Below are 15,066 nucleotides of genomic sequence, written 5' to 3'. Positions count from 1 at the left end.
AGTTGAATGTCACATTAATGCACAGTTCTTATGACACTGACCTAATGCTGACATTGGGATAGTGCATCTTAGTGCTATGTGTATTTTCCACAGCATTTTCTGCAGCAGCTTAATAACTGAACACTGCTATATAAGAAACAAGCATGATTCTACTCTGTTTTTTATGAGAACTGCTAAGGAAACCCAATAAATTTACCATTATAACTTAGTGAAACTCTGATTACTTAATTTCACACTCTGTGGGGGCTACATCATTGACTTAATTCACTGATTACACCAAACAACTTCTGACTGATTAATAAAAATCATTTACCTGGGTGATAGATTTTCAGACATTAAGAATTCTTAAAGCGTGCCCTTATAAAACCCATGACTGCCAGGTGCCATCTTAAAAGAGGCATCTTTTCATCTCTTTAATATAAACCACCCCCTTTAAGATGTGACATGAAAGTATTTTGTTTTTCTGAAGTATTTATATTTATCTGCAAATATATCTAGATGTAATTATGAAACTCCATTTGGGTGACAGCTGTACTGTACTGTTCCTATTGAACTGTAAACATCAATCTTAACATAGTTGCCTTTTGGAGGTTATTTCCTTGAAAAGTGGGATCTTAAAATACATGTTATCATAAATGAGGAGAACTGAGTACCTGCTATTGCCTAGATAAATCCGCCAAAGTGAAAAACTGCACAAGTGTAGCTCTTGGCTGCTTGGGTTCAACATTTGGATGGCTATGGTAAAAGAGTGATTTACTTACTTGCTTCCTTACAACTTAGCAAATCCTTCAGTGAACGGCTTGCGGTCAAAGAAGTTTACTCATCCCTTTACTTCAACCCTTTTGGATTTAGAAGATGCATTAGTCCTATAATGGCACTGCATATTGAATCTATTTATGCATGTTTCTCAATCCAGTTTAGGAATACATATACAGCAATATGTTCCATATCCTTGATTTGATTAAAATGCACTCTTATGTATAATAAGACACATGAAACTTTGCATTTAAGTTACAGGGACCCAGCTCAGAAGTGAATCTGACTGGGTTCAGTTATATACAGCTTTTGGTAAATGTGCTTAATTGCAAATTTACAAACTACCCAGTATCAAATACTATCTGAAAACCAGAATGAAAAGAAACAGTGGGCACATGCAAATTAAGAACTTTAGCAGATAAACAGACTTCCATAAATGATCAAACACATCTGAAAAGTGTCAGAAAACAAACTTCTAAAACTTGAGTTAAAACTCAATAAAATGGCAAACATTCAGGCATTCCCAACAGTATTGTTGAGGTGGATTTTGACATCAAAAAGCAACATGTTCCTAGAAACCTATACCCTGCTACAGGAAACCACAGAGATGCACCATTGCTTTTGTGAGTGCCAAAGTCAAACACAAGACCTTTATGTTAAATCAGTATACAGTATATAGAACATGCTTGCCAAGGAAGTTTTGAATTTTTTTGACAGCTATAGTTCTTCACATTGCTTAAAGACCCTATTCCTCACTTGTGAGAAAAGGTTATTCATATTGAGACACTCATTATAACAAGATAAGAGCAATGCTGCATCAGACCAAAGACCTATCTAGCCCAGCAATTTGTCTAATCCCCTTTAGAGCCATCCAGAATGGTGGCCACCACTACATCTTCTGATAGTGAATGCCATAGTTTAAGCAATCTGTGATGACATACTTCCTTTTATTTGTTCTGAATCTTCCAACATTCAGCTTCCTAGAATTACTATTGGTGTTAATACTATAGGGGAGAAAAACCATGCATAATTCTGTAAATTTTATCATGTCTCCCTATATATACTCTTTAAGCTAAACAACCTCAGATATCTCTTTACAGTGGAGTTGCTCTAGCCTCTTTACGTGCCCCTTTCTTAATTTTTTTCCCAACACTACAATATCCTTTCTGAGATCTAGTGACCAGAACTGGATACAATATGCCAAGTCTGGTTACATGGTAGATTCCGACTATGGAATGCGCTCCCTAGAGAGGTCCGTCTGGCGCCATCATTATATGTTTTTTGGCACCAGGTCAAGACCTTTTTATTCAATCAATATTTTAATATGTATTAAGTGGATGTTATTGTTTGTATTTTACTGAATTTTCAGCCAGAGTGGAATAGTTAATTTAGTTAATTAATGTTATTCTGATTAATGTTGTAAGCTGTCCAGAGACGGAAGTAATGGATGACATACAAATTTTATAAATAAATAAATAAATTTTAATAAGAGCAGTATAATAGTGGCAGTTTTATTTTCATTTCCTTTTGTAATTATGCGCAACATGGAATTTGCCTTCTTCAAAGAAGCTACACAGTGGGTTGACATTTTTATCAAGACAGTTATTACAACTCCAGTATCATTTGTCTTAGTCCATAAAGCCAGGTTGCATCTTATCAGGATATACATGAAGTTGGGAATCGTTGAATTACAAATTCTTTTTTAGATTTCTATCAGTTGACTCCAGTATTTCTTCATATTGGCACCCACATCATTTAATGTTTGCAAATGAATTTAGATTCAGGGGTGTTTTGTCAGCAAGATGAGTTAAAAAATAATGGCAGTGGTTGGGTCATGATAAAATCCCCAAACCAGACCCAAACTGTGTTAATTTTACAAATAGTCTGGAATCCTCCTTTTTTTAAAAAAAATCACTGTCTCAAGTACTTGAAAGTACTTGAAAGGCTGTCACCATGAGGAAGGCCAGGATCTCTTCCCAATCATCCCAGAGTGCAGAACACAGAAGAATGGGTTCAAGTTACAGGAAGACAGATTTCAGTTAAATATTGGGGAAAAAATCTTCACAGTCAAGAGCAGTACAGCAGTGGAACCAACTACATAGGGAAGTTGTTTGCTCTCTCACACTAGATGCATTTAAGATGAAACTGAACAGCGCTTTGAGAAGAATGGTTTAACTTGTCCTGCACTGAGCAGGGGTGTGAACTCCATGATTCTAGTGGCACATTAACTATGTATGGTAAACCAGCCATGTTGAATGCTACCCAGTATATTCAAACTGAGAAAGACCAATTTAAAATTCAAGTGAATGTTTTCACATCCCATAGTTGTACGATAGCTCTATTTTTCTTTATTTCCCCTCAAAATTAAAGTATGAGTCAATTATGTTATGATCCATGTATGTTCCAGGATTCTTCCTATAGAGCAGTTTGGGATTCATGTGGATCAAACAATATTTAAGACTATAGCACATGTGAGCAACTCCACCATTCATTCCATTTTTTCTTGTGCATGAAAATCTACATCAGCCTTGCTCAACTTGGTCCCCTCCCTACTCCCTATTTTGGACCCCTACTCCCTGAATTCCAAATCATGCACTGTGCTGGTTTGGGTTGATTGGCACTGAAGTCAACATCTTAAGAGCAAGAGACTGGGGAAGACTGGTCTAGGCCAAGTAGTTCCACTAAAATAAATGTGGGTCATACAACTGGCTAATTTCTGATATAATTCACTTTTTAAAAAATAAACAGATACAAGTCTTCCTTTCATTCACATACAAGTTCAGCTTTCTGCTAATGACAGAGAGGGTTGTGTTCCAGGTTCTGGGACATACTATGGTTAGAGCAAACCATACTATAGTTTGTAACATTGGGACAAGTGCACAAACTACCTTCTTATCAATTATAAGCAGAGGTCCTAATCAATCCTTGCATGTCTGGGGAGGCTAGAAGTGAGCCCCTGAGCCAAAGGTTCCATGCAGCTTGGCTCTTGAACCAAGAAGCATGTTTTGATAGATTGCTTGAATGCTATGAGTAGTATGCGCATACTAGGATTACGTATGTTTACCTTTGCTTTTCCTTTTCACAGAAAACAGAAAGCGTACCCATGGTTTTACACCATCATTCTTTAAATGTTAAGAATTCAGTCTTGAACCACAAAACAATATTTCTAGTTTACATAAAACAGAACTAAAACACAGCATATTGTCTACTAAGAATCCCAAATCAATATAGTAATTCATTGTATTTTGCACTAGTTGTAGTAGTTTATATATGTGACTGCATTAGTACTTAAGAGACTCTTAAAAGGGGGAGTTAATTGATCACCCAATCAGGTATTCACTATGTGATATTCACAAGAGCTCATATGCATATCCAAATCGCCCGCCCCCCCGCAAAAAAAAAATACATGAATAGTTTGTTAGTTCAAACTATTTATTTGTTTACTTATTGTTTCATTTGTTCCAATGTCTAAGTCACTAATGTCTCATCATGAAGATACACCTGATTTTTTTTTTGCTCAGCTTTTATTTGAAAAAACACATGAAAGATTTTCACTTCCAGAAGTTTACATGGGCTGGATATTAAAGGACACCAAAGATTAAAAAGAAAACATTTTTCTTGGGATGTTGTTGCATGTCCTGGTAGATTTTTTTTAAATTCAGTTTTTAGAAAAGGAAAACCATACATTGTTGAAAATATTGTTTACTACTATTCAGGTGACAGTATCCAAGGATAACTAAGTTGGAAGTTTATAACTGTATAAATCTTGCAATGAAAAGGGAACCCAATATGAGATACTGCCTACTGAATAAATAGAAGAGATCTCCCTGACAGGCAACTGATAAATCTTCAACTGGCCAATATTGCTTATGCTTAAAAAATAATGTAAATAGCAAACAAACCTGAAGAGGGCGATACTTTAAAGGGTGCAAAGATTTTAGGAAGCACTCTTAGAAAAAAGAAAGAAACCCACACTCATTTTCACAAAGCACTTCAAGAGCTGTGGTAAAAAAAATAATCATAGATAAAACCTTATGAAGGACATCAGAGAATCCACAAGCATTTATGGAATGAACCACAAGCTGTATACAGAAGTTAGCAAATGTCTCATTACAACTAGGATATGGTTCTTTCAGTAACAGAAGCATAGCCTTCACATTATATTTAACTTAAGATTCCACCATAATTAAAAGAGAGAAAATAATCTGTTTTAAATATTACTGGAAAATACTTTCCAAACAAAAACCTTCATTGAAACCAAATACAATGTAAATTATATTTACTCACAAAGCATTAATAAAAAAGGGTAACAGTAAGCTCTCTGAATTTTACACTAACACTGTTTACCACAACCAAGGCTTTTGTATGACAATTTTAAACATATATGGCAACAAAGTATCCTTGAAATGATTGTTCAAAATGTATTTTGGAAATCAGCAGGAGCCCAGAGGATACGCAAAGAAACATTTTGTGAAAAGTCATCTTTGTGCCTAACTGGAATTTTATTTAAATGTGAAAACAACTGCATGCTCAAGGACCAAATGTAAAATCCTAACACACATAAAATGGATACCAGGGTATCTCATTGCTGCAGTCCAAAGAACATTTATCTGAGGATAGACATCATTAAAGCTAGCCGCACTGAGAAATGTATGCCAAGCTTCCTGAAGCCTTATATATTGAAGAAAAGACCTGAATTTATGATAGAGCCAAGATAATGTAAACAGTAATAGAAATACAGCTATTCCAAATGCTGCTGACTAGTCCCTACATCTATATTGAAGAGCCTGGAAAATGAGTCTGAGATAAAGGACCCCCCTCCCTGGACATTTCCAAATAGTTGGCAGTTGAACCCTACTACAGCTTTGGTAAACAGTTGAGGACCACAGGTTTGTTTAAGAAGTGCAGAGCAAGCACTGTGAGACATACCATTCTGTCCTGCAAATCCTTGCTTGCCGCTCACTAACCTCCCAGCACCTGCCACCTAAGGTAAATCACCACATTCTAACAGTAGGCCAGACTGTATCCTGTGGCCTTATGAATAAAGTGAAACTGCTAAAAGGTGATCACTGACACATTAAAGCAGAAGAATTACATGACAAAAGTATTTATTTACATAAAATCTGAATATATTAAGTTATATGTACATATGCAGATTTAGAAATATTTACTACAGTTGAAATGTAATATCTCACATCATAGTAGAGAACTGGTGACCTAGAATCCCTTTTAGTCTTCTGTCCAGGTGCTAACTGATACAGGCCAATTCAATGCCCAAATTACCCTCCCTTCTTATGGTTGTTTCTCTTTAAAGAAGACTTGAATTGGATAGCTCTGTAAAGTATGGTCACCTGGAGAGCCCCAGAATAATGAGCTTCCCGTAACACACTAAGAGAGCTTCAGATACTGGGTAGTATAGAAATGAAATATGACAAGTGGTTTGTTTGGAATATATTCCATGTATATTGTACATGATCTAAAATCAAATGAAAAGGACAAGTCAATATATTGGAAAAACCCAATATCTGCAATTTAAAAACAGAATGTAATAATTGCTCTAACATGTAAAAAAGGAAATACAATGGTATAGTTTTCTATGTTTTCAATTGTGTCTCAGCTATACTCACAGTCAAGTAGAGAAACTAGTTTCCTAAGGTAAGCTCCTGTGTACATTCAGCTAATATGAGGGAAATGGCACCCTTTAAATTAGAGGATAAGGAGATAGCAACCTGCAGGTCAACTCTGGCTCCCAATATATCCCTTCATCAAAAGGATACTTCACATATTGTTATGCAGCATAACCATCTTTTAAAATGAGACTCAAACAACTTCTCTTATCTGTTATACATTAGGGTAAGTGAAGTGTGTTAAGAAACTTCACATGGTCCAAAATACAGTGGTTAGATCACCTTGCATATAGGATTTATTTTACAAATCCTAAAATTGTTGTGTTGGTTTTCTGAGCACAATTGAAAGGCAGAGTTTAATTGAGAACACTTTTAATGGCTCAGGACTTGAGTATTCAAAGGATCCCATTCTCCCGCACAAACTCAATGAAGTAAGGTCTCTAACCTCAAAATAAAGCCTTTTATTTTACATTATCCAACTCTGGCCTGCTCTTCTAAGGAAGATTTGCCCAATCACAGTTTGAGGTCTTTTTTGAACAACAGTGAAGACCTTTTTATTTGGCAAGACTTTAGATCCATGACCTGTTATTGTTATTTATTTATTTATTTATTTATTTAAAGTATTTATATGCTGTCCTGTCGCAAAAGCCTCAGGACGGCTCACATAGATAAAATACAATAAAATATAACATAAATAAAATTATTGACCCACACTGGCTGCAATAAAAATATACATGATATTAAAGGTCATGATATTAAAACTTATTAAAATATTGCTGAAATAAAAAGGTCTTAACCTGGCGCCGAAAACATATCATGACAGTGCCAGGTGGACCTCTCTGGGGAGCGCATTCCATAGGCGTTATCCCCAGCATTATTTTAGAAATGCTTCTATTTTATCTTTAAAGTTTATTTTTACTTTTATCCTGCATTATGTTTTACTACCTTTTTGCACACTGCTCTGAAAGTACTTTTTGAGACTCAATAATATTAGACTAAATTTTGTAAACAAGCAAATAAACAAGCACCCAAGAAAAGGCTCTGCTAAAACCCATTGCATTTAATAATTTTTCCCATGCAAAGGAGTCCAATAGGTAGGATCATTTTTGCTGCCTCGTCAACTCTCTCCCCATGAAAATAATATATTAGTTGCCAAGAACAGCTGCAATTGCTATATCAAAGTGAGACTGCTTAACTGTGTAAGTTAATGGACTGTAATGACTATTCATATGAAGGCATTCAGTTTGTCTTTCTTTACAGGAAGGTTCTAAGACAAAGTTGGTTTCCAATATTACTCCTTTTCTATACAGAATTAAACTTTACATGGGAAAAAGAACATTTTCTACAACGTGTAAAGGACAGCAAGGGTATGTAAGACTGCTTGATTGCTGCACTTATAACTTGAAGGATATTCACCTACACATTTAGCTATATACTGAAATTACTGCAGTGTTGCAGAATGTGCCCTCAGCAAAGATACAACAGATGTCACTTATGAGTGAACTACAAACTATTTAATCTTAGTTCCACTGATAAATAGGACGACGCCATCAAATAATGAATAAGAAAAATCTTCCTAAAACCCAAGTGGAATGCACTGGCACAAAGCCTTACTGTTACTCAGTCCACATAACTGGAGGGCAGTTAATAAGCCATGGTGGCTTATTAACAATCTTGCATGTACCTGGCAGATTTACATAGTTACCCTCACTGGTGCAGCTTGCTGTGATGTCCAAACCCAGCAAGGGCAGTGGCTAGGTTAGTTAACAAACCACAGGGCAACCCTAAAACAGGCCATGGGTTCTGGGTGGTTTGTATGAATCAGGCCAATATGTATTCAGAAAGAGTACAGAATCACCATTAGACTAAGAAGACAAGACTGAGGGTTGGATTGCAAATGTTGCTTACCTAATATCTTCAAATTACACAGCATGCACCTGTATATTGGTGTACAGACTTGTTTACCCTTTCTAGTGTTTTGATTACAGCAGAATACAGAATATTAAGACAATTAGACAGCTCTTTTGGTCAATGAAGTAAAGAAGCATGCGTCCAACAGCTTTTGCAAACTGTGAAGCATCCAGGCTCTTACATTTTTGCTCCCTAGGGTCACTTGTTCAAGCACATTAAACATACTAGGGGTAAATGCAGTGCTGGTGCTCTACTGTTTATTTTGTCTTATGTGTTAGCTGGTTGCTAATCCATTCTATTTTTGAATTTTATGGTTCTGTTACTAAGTCAGACCTATAATACCAATTCATATATCACATTCACCGGCATACAGGATTGAAAGAAGAACACTTCTTTAAAGTGTGCCTTCTCTTCCCACTTCTGTAATAAAAACTTAAAAGTTGCAAAGGGCTGGTTCCATTCTAGGCATTCATATACTTGACTGAAAGTAAAATTTGTCATTTTTAAAGCTGTAACATATTTTACTGCTGGGAAAAGATTTTGATGTTTTTAACTTGCTTCTATTGAAGTGTACTTTTCAAACAACAACAAAAAATATTGCCACATCTGAGAAACAGACCAACAGGAAGAAAAAGACACTTGTTCATCTGTATTTCTGTGACTTTTCTCACTTGGTATTATTTGCAACTATACTTTCATGTTTCACAGCAGTGCCAACTCTACTAACGATCATATATTATTTTTATCATGTTGATTACATTATGTTTCCCAGTTTTGCTGCCTACACATGATTAGTGTGGTTTGCACAAAGTCAGTGACACAATCCAGAGCACGACATTCACACAAAAAATGTGTTTACTGTGAAACTTTGCCTTAGAAGTTTGCTTTCTTTCACAGCTTTGATCCACATGACATCAACAGTCCAGCATTTTGAATGTCTGCTAACCATTTAACATTATGAAAATCACTTTCACACTATGCAGCTACTGAGACAGTATTTGTGAAAGGGATCCCATTTCCTAACTGTTTTTTTCCACGGTATGTTTTTTTTTTTTCCAGATCATGTTCTTACTGATGCAATAGCTTGATTGATATTCAATTTGCTGCTTGCCAATGCTTTGCAAATTTTTCAAGTATTAGACTGAATATTAAGGCATGGACAAGAAGTCAGTAGCCAATATTTATCAAAAAGAAAAATTCTAAATAGTTTCACCAGATACCAAGTTTTACTGATCAGTTTTAGATTAGGTTTAAACTGTGTAGTGCTAAAGGGATCAGGATCATGTCACTCTACCCAGCTACTGATAATGGCAGACTAGTCCTTCACATTTTCAACTTAGCATTTGCCATTGGACCTCTAAATGTATATCCCAGTATGTATGGTTTAAACTACATGATTTGTATGACTTGGTTTGGCGGTGTAACATTTGCATAACCCGGTTTTGTGGTGTATCTTCTTGAATGTGCCAACTCGGGATGAATGAATCAGTCTATTTCTAGTACATGATACTTTCATGGGGTATTCAATCATCCACCCCACCATCCAATTTCTGCAACATTCTATAATTCTTAAACACACATACATTAATATTTTACATATGAAACCTTATCTAACATACACATTTTGCATGCATCTTTCCCTAATATGCACATTTGGGTAAGTAGTTTATTTATGCATTTAAGGCATTTTTACTATCCTTTACCCTAATAGAGCTCTTTTTGTATGCCATATCTAAGCCAAGAAGTGCTTTGCAAAATTTGGAGTAGCACAGAACCTAAGGATAACTGCATTTCAATCCTTATATTAGTCCAGACAGTGTGAATTTAGTAATTTCACTCAATAATGGCAGATCATATATTATTCTCCAGCAGCCCTAGTGTTAAATGAAGGCAGGGACAAACCAACACAAATCTAGTCTATCTACCATGTATACTATCACATACTTTGTAGAATTTTCTTTTCTAGCATAAGGATTTCTTATTTTAAAGAAAGATACTTACTGATAAATGTCTTTCCTCAGTACAACTCTACTAAGAGGATTGTCAGCTTGAGGAGCCATCAGTACAGAACCAATTTTGAGTACCAAAGTATCTTCCTTATTTGTCTTATTATCTGCAGTTAAAATGGGAAACCATATCAGGGTTAGATTTTTGTACATGTAGAGAAGCAGACATGTAAATTAAGGTACTTCCAATACACAAGTATCAGTGAGGTAACTTTTGAATGAAGCAATGTTATTTGTGCAATTAATTGTAGTAAAATAAGGACTATGCAAAACAAGGAGATATTAGCTTCGATCCACACTGGAAACAGCTTTGCACACACATACACATTTCTCCTAAACAGGTTACCAGGCAATATATATGACCATACCAGTGAGCATGGTCAAGGAGTTTATTAGAGTGATGGGGGGCTCCTTGGTTGCTCCTTCTATTGTTGGGACTAAGCATTCTCTAAATTTCTTAAATAGATTTTGTTGAGCAGATCATTCTAATATAGCGAAGGTATATAAATATTTTAAAAGATTGTTTGGCCCTTAGGCCTGTTACTCTGGTAATGTGAGAGCTCACACAATATCTTTTAATGCCACCAGGCTGGTATGACAATAACCAGGTTTGTATGAAGAAATAAGCCATGGTGGATTATATCCCCAACCATGCATGGTGGTATGCTGGGAGGATCTGCATAATTACTCTCCCTAATTATACAAGGTGGGTTTTAGCTGTGGTTGACAAGCCATCCAGATCCTATGGGCAGTTTTAGGGTTCTGGGGTGGCTTCTTAACCATGGCAACAAGTCATAAGTTCACTGAGTTCACATGTCACAGCAGGCTATGCCTGAGAGAATAATCATACAAATCCTTCTGGCACATGTGGTGGGGGAAATAAACACCGCAACTTATTTTCCCCTTGGTGATCATGTGAACAGGCCCATCCCAATGCTGTATTGGTACAGGCATTTTCTCAGGAGAATTCTGCTCATGGAATTGTCCCACCAGAAGCGTGGTGGGAGGAAAGAGAATTTTCAGATTCTTTCTCCTCCCTGCAACGACTTATACTCCTGAAAACCTTGCTCCAAATGATTCAGGGACTCTTTTTAACAATGTGTAGGGTAGTGCAGGGGGTTACAGAAGGAAGGCTCTTTTATAGGCAGCCTATAATGTATTGAAATCCCTTCCACAGATAGAAGACACCCATGATTTAACTCAGTCAGTTTAGCTGAAGAACAAATACCCATAGCTAATATGACTAGAGCAATGCCTGCAATGATGATCACTGCAGTGTTTGTAAGACCTGTATTCATATGCAGGTGTGTGTGTGTGGGTGGAAGGAGGTAAATAAATCTCTGTTCCTCCCTGGGTGGGCTACTTATGTATATAAAAGTAAAAGGATGCACTTATAGTCAAACTGAAGTGGTGACTAGTCACGAGTAATGTAGGTCTCAATGATTTCAAAAGGTCTTCTCTAAGCATGCGTCATTCTGGATCCAGCCCAAGGTCTGAAGTAATAAACAAGCTTTTTCGTCATTTCAAGTGTACCCCAGCATCGGGCCTATTTACTGTGCCCTAGTCTAGAGCCTATTTACATTAAAATGGTGATACTAAAAATATAATTATGTTATAATGGGAACAAATAAAGAACTGAATATGCACTTCAGTGCAGAGATCTGCATTTTATATTCTGTAACATTTCTTTCTGCTTGTGAAGGATTTTGATATTTTAGAAGCTAACAGTGACATTTGATATATACATACAGGCATGCCTAGTGTTCTCCACGAGCCTATGCTTTGAGGATGTACGTAAGCTTTCAATCCCCTTTCTCCATCTGTGGCCACCCAGTGAGATATCCTAGACAACTTGTTTTGAAAGCTAAGCTTTCAGCTACAGATGTAAAGAGTGTGGTGAGTGCTAAGTACTTTACTAAATAACACATTGCTTGATGTGGAAAGAACAAGCAAACTCCACATGCAGCTCCAAAGAATCATGCAAATAAATAAATATATTTCTAAACTAGCTTCTGCACACCATAGAGATGCAACAAGAATGACTCAAACCACCAAAAGGAAACCTTGAGCAACAAGTTGGACATACAGCTTTAATGCTGCACGCATAAATCAGAGTGGGGGTCAGAAAGTTCTATCTAATACAGTGAAAATTATTAGATTTTAAAAACTGCATGTAAGATATTGAACATTACACTACAAATACTGCAATAAATATTTATCAACCTCAAAAACATTCTTTTTAAAAAAGAAAAATCTACAAGCCATTTACATTATCAATTTCAAATTCCTAAATTATCTCAACTATTTCGTAGTTTTTTGCTAGTGCTTATTTAACTCCTTTAGCTTTTGTGGGTGTTCATATGTAGTATAGTGAAAATATATTAAATTTGGGTTTTAAAAATTTCAATGGAGTTTTGATAGCAAATCCAGCATGCTGGAAACTTGCTGCGTTCTCTAATACATATTTGTAGAGGGGAGTAGTCCCATTCTTCCTGAAACAGGTGGGACCATTCTTGAAGAAACTCTCTTTAGACCTAAAGCAACTTTAATAATTTTAGGCTTGTGGCTAATATCCCTTTTCTGGCCAAGGTTCTTGAGTTCCTGGAAGGTTTGCATGAGACTGATTATCTGGATCCATTTCAGTCAGTGTTCAAGGAAGGTTTTGGTAAAGAAACAACTTTCGTTGCTCTGTGTATTGACCTATGTCAGAAGAGACACAGGGTGTGTGACCCTGTTGGTATTCCTGGTTCTTTCAGCAACTTTTGATACCATTGACCATAGTATCCTTCTAGGATGGCTGGCTGAGCTTGGGAGTAGAGGCCACTGCATTGGTTCCACTCCTACTTGGACAGTTGGCTCCAGAAGGTAATGCTTGGGGGTATTGCTTGACTCCTTGAACTCTTCACTATGAGATTCCTCAGTGGTCTCCCTTGTCTCGCAATCTATTAAGCCTTTACATGAATTCACTGACTAAAGCCATCTAGCATTTCAGATTGTTTCGTCTTCAGTATACTGATAACATGAAGCTCTATTGTTCCTTTTCATCTTCAGCAGGTGAGGCTATGGATGTGGTAAACTGGTGCTTGCTGTAAGAATGGACTGGAAGAAAGCAAACAAACTGAAGCTCAGTCCAGGCAAGACTGAGATGCTGTTAGTGGACAGTTCTTCTTACTGGATAGAGGGAATTCAACCTGCTCTAGATGGGAGTCACACTCCCCTTGAAGGAACAGGTTTGTAGCTTCAGGATGCTCCTTGATAGGTCTTTGTCATGAGGTGCCACAGAGTGCCTTCTACCTGCTTTGGCTGGTAGCCTAGCTATATCTGGAAAGGAATAACCTGGTTTCAGTAATTTATGCTCTGGTCATCTCTAAACTAGACTACTGTAATGTACTCTATGTGGGGCTGTCCTTGTGCAAAATGCTGTGGTCAGATTAATAAATCTATGATTCTAATAAAAGAGACCGGGCAGTCTGAACATGTTGCAAGAATTCTGGCCCACTTTCACTGGCTGTGCATATGCTTCTAAGCCTAATTCAAGGCATTTGTTTTAACCGATAAAGCCCTACATGGCTTGAGACTACAATACCTGAAAGAATGCCTCTTCAAACCTTGATCTATCCAGATACTATGATCAAGTTTTGGTCCTGCCTCTTACTGCCACCTCCAAGGCAGTCTTGGTTGCTGGTTAACAAAGAAAAGGGCCTTTTCAGTGGTCCTCCCCCCCCCCCCGTTATGGAACAAGCTCTCACTGAGCCCTGCCTAGCACCAGCTTTAATATATTTTCTGCACCAGTTAACCCTGCCCTTTATGACAAGGAATTTAATTAACTTAAAATTATATTGGGACTTATGTCAGCTGCTTAAAGAGGTCTTATGGTTTAGTTTGTATACGCTACTATAGCTTTTAAAAATGTTTCAAACATGGCTCTTAAAATTTGTATTTTATATGGCATTTTATATTGTAGCTGATGTATTGTTGTAAACCACCCAAGAGCTTCTGCTTCTGGGTGGAAAGGGGATAAAATTAATAATGATAATAACAATAACAAATAGGCTTTTGAAGTTTATTTTAAAATGTACTTCTAAGCATCTTATTATGAGCATGTTTTCACTTATGTCCAAAGAGAATGTCATTCAGCATGACCAAAAATGTAGTGACATTATGCAATACACCACAGCATTTGTGAAGAACTTGCAAAATTATATTCCTATTAAAAGGCATACAGTGTAATTCAATGTGGTTGTCCACAGCCCTCTGAACTTGTAGGACAATAAGCATCCTATCAAAGGTGGGAATAGTGTAGAGGTGAAGATCACTTCCATGATTCTCCTGAACTGCAAAACACTTAGATGGCTGATTTTAGTCTTTCATCCTGGAGGAGAGGAGGCTGAGGAGATTGCTAGGATACTATTTATGTTGACAGACCCTGTCTCCTCCCCAACCCTTTAATTAATAATTAATACTTATACACTACATAGTAAAATAAAAATATTTTCACATTTAGGCATGCATGAAACTTGTAGCTTCACATTATTTAAAACGTGAAGGTCAATATTTATGTTTGTTCTTATGTCAAAACTGTATATCTAATGAAGCATACCACTATAGATACTGCATGAACATGTTTTAAAATCCTCTTTGATGGCATGGTTAAGCACTGAATGAAATATCAATCAAATATGCATGTAACTATTGCTCAGTGGTCCTTCAAATATGAAGGCAGAATCTGAAGTAGAAAACTAGAGGAGAGAGATAGGGGATGCTTA

The 15,066-nt window shown here is 36.6% G+C and overlaps 1 protein-coding gene across 1 annotated transcript in view; it reads right to left on the bottom strand.

Annotated features, from left to right (window-relative positions):
- The window catches only part of VPS13B (vacuolar protein sorting 13 homolog B), a gene marked incomplete at its 5' end in the record, with an annotated part of 380,746 nt that overhangs the window by 200,276 nt on the left and 165,404 nt on the right, over window positions 1-15,066 (bottom strand). Inside the window, one exon of the mRNA XM_044421459.1 lies at window positions 10,296-10,407. Within this exon, the coding sequence (XP_044277394.1) occupies window positions 10,296-10,407 (112 nt within the window). The remainder of the gene's footprint in view (window positions 1-10,295; window positions 10,408-15,066) is intronic.

This window comes from Varanus komodoensis, unplaced genomic scaffold (assembly GCF_004798865.1).
Source record: "Varanus komodoensis strain SLA01 unplaced genomic scaffold, ASM479886v1 scaffold12, whole genome shotgun sequence".
Classification (NCBI taxonomy): Eukaryota; Metazoa; Chordata; class Lepidosauria; order Squamata; family Varanidae; genus Varanus; species Varanus komodoensis.
Note: the sequence above shows the minus strand (reverse complement) of the source record. Positions and strands in the feature narration are given on the sequence as shown.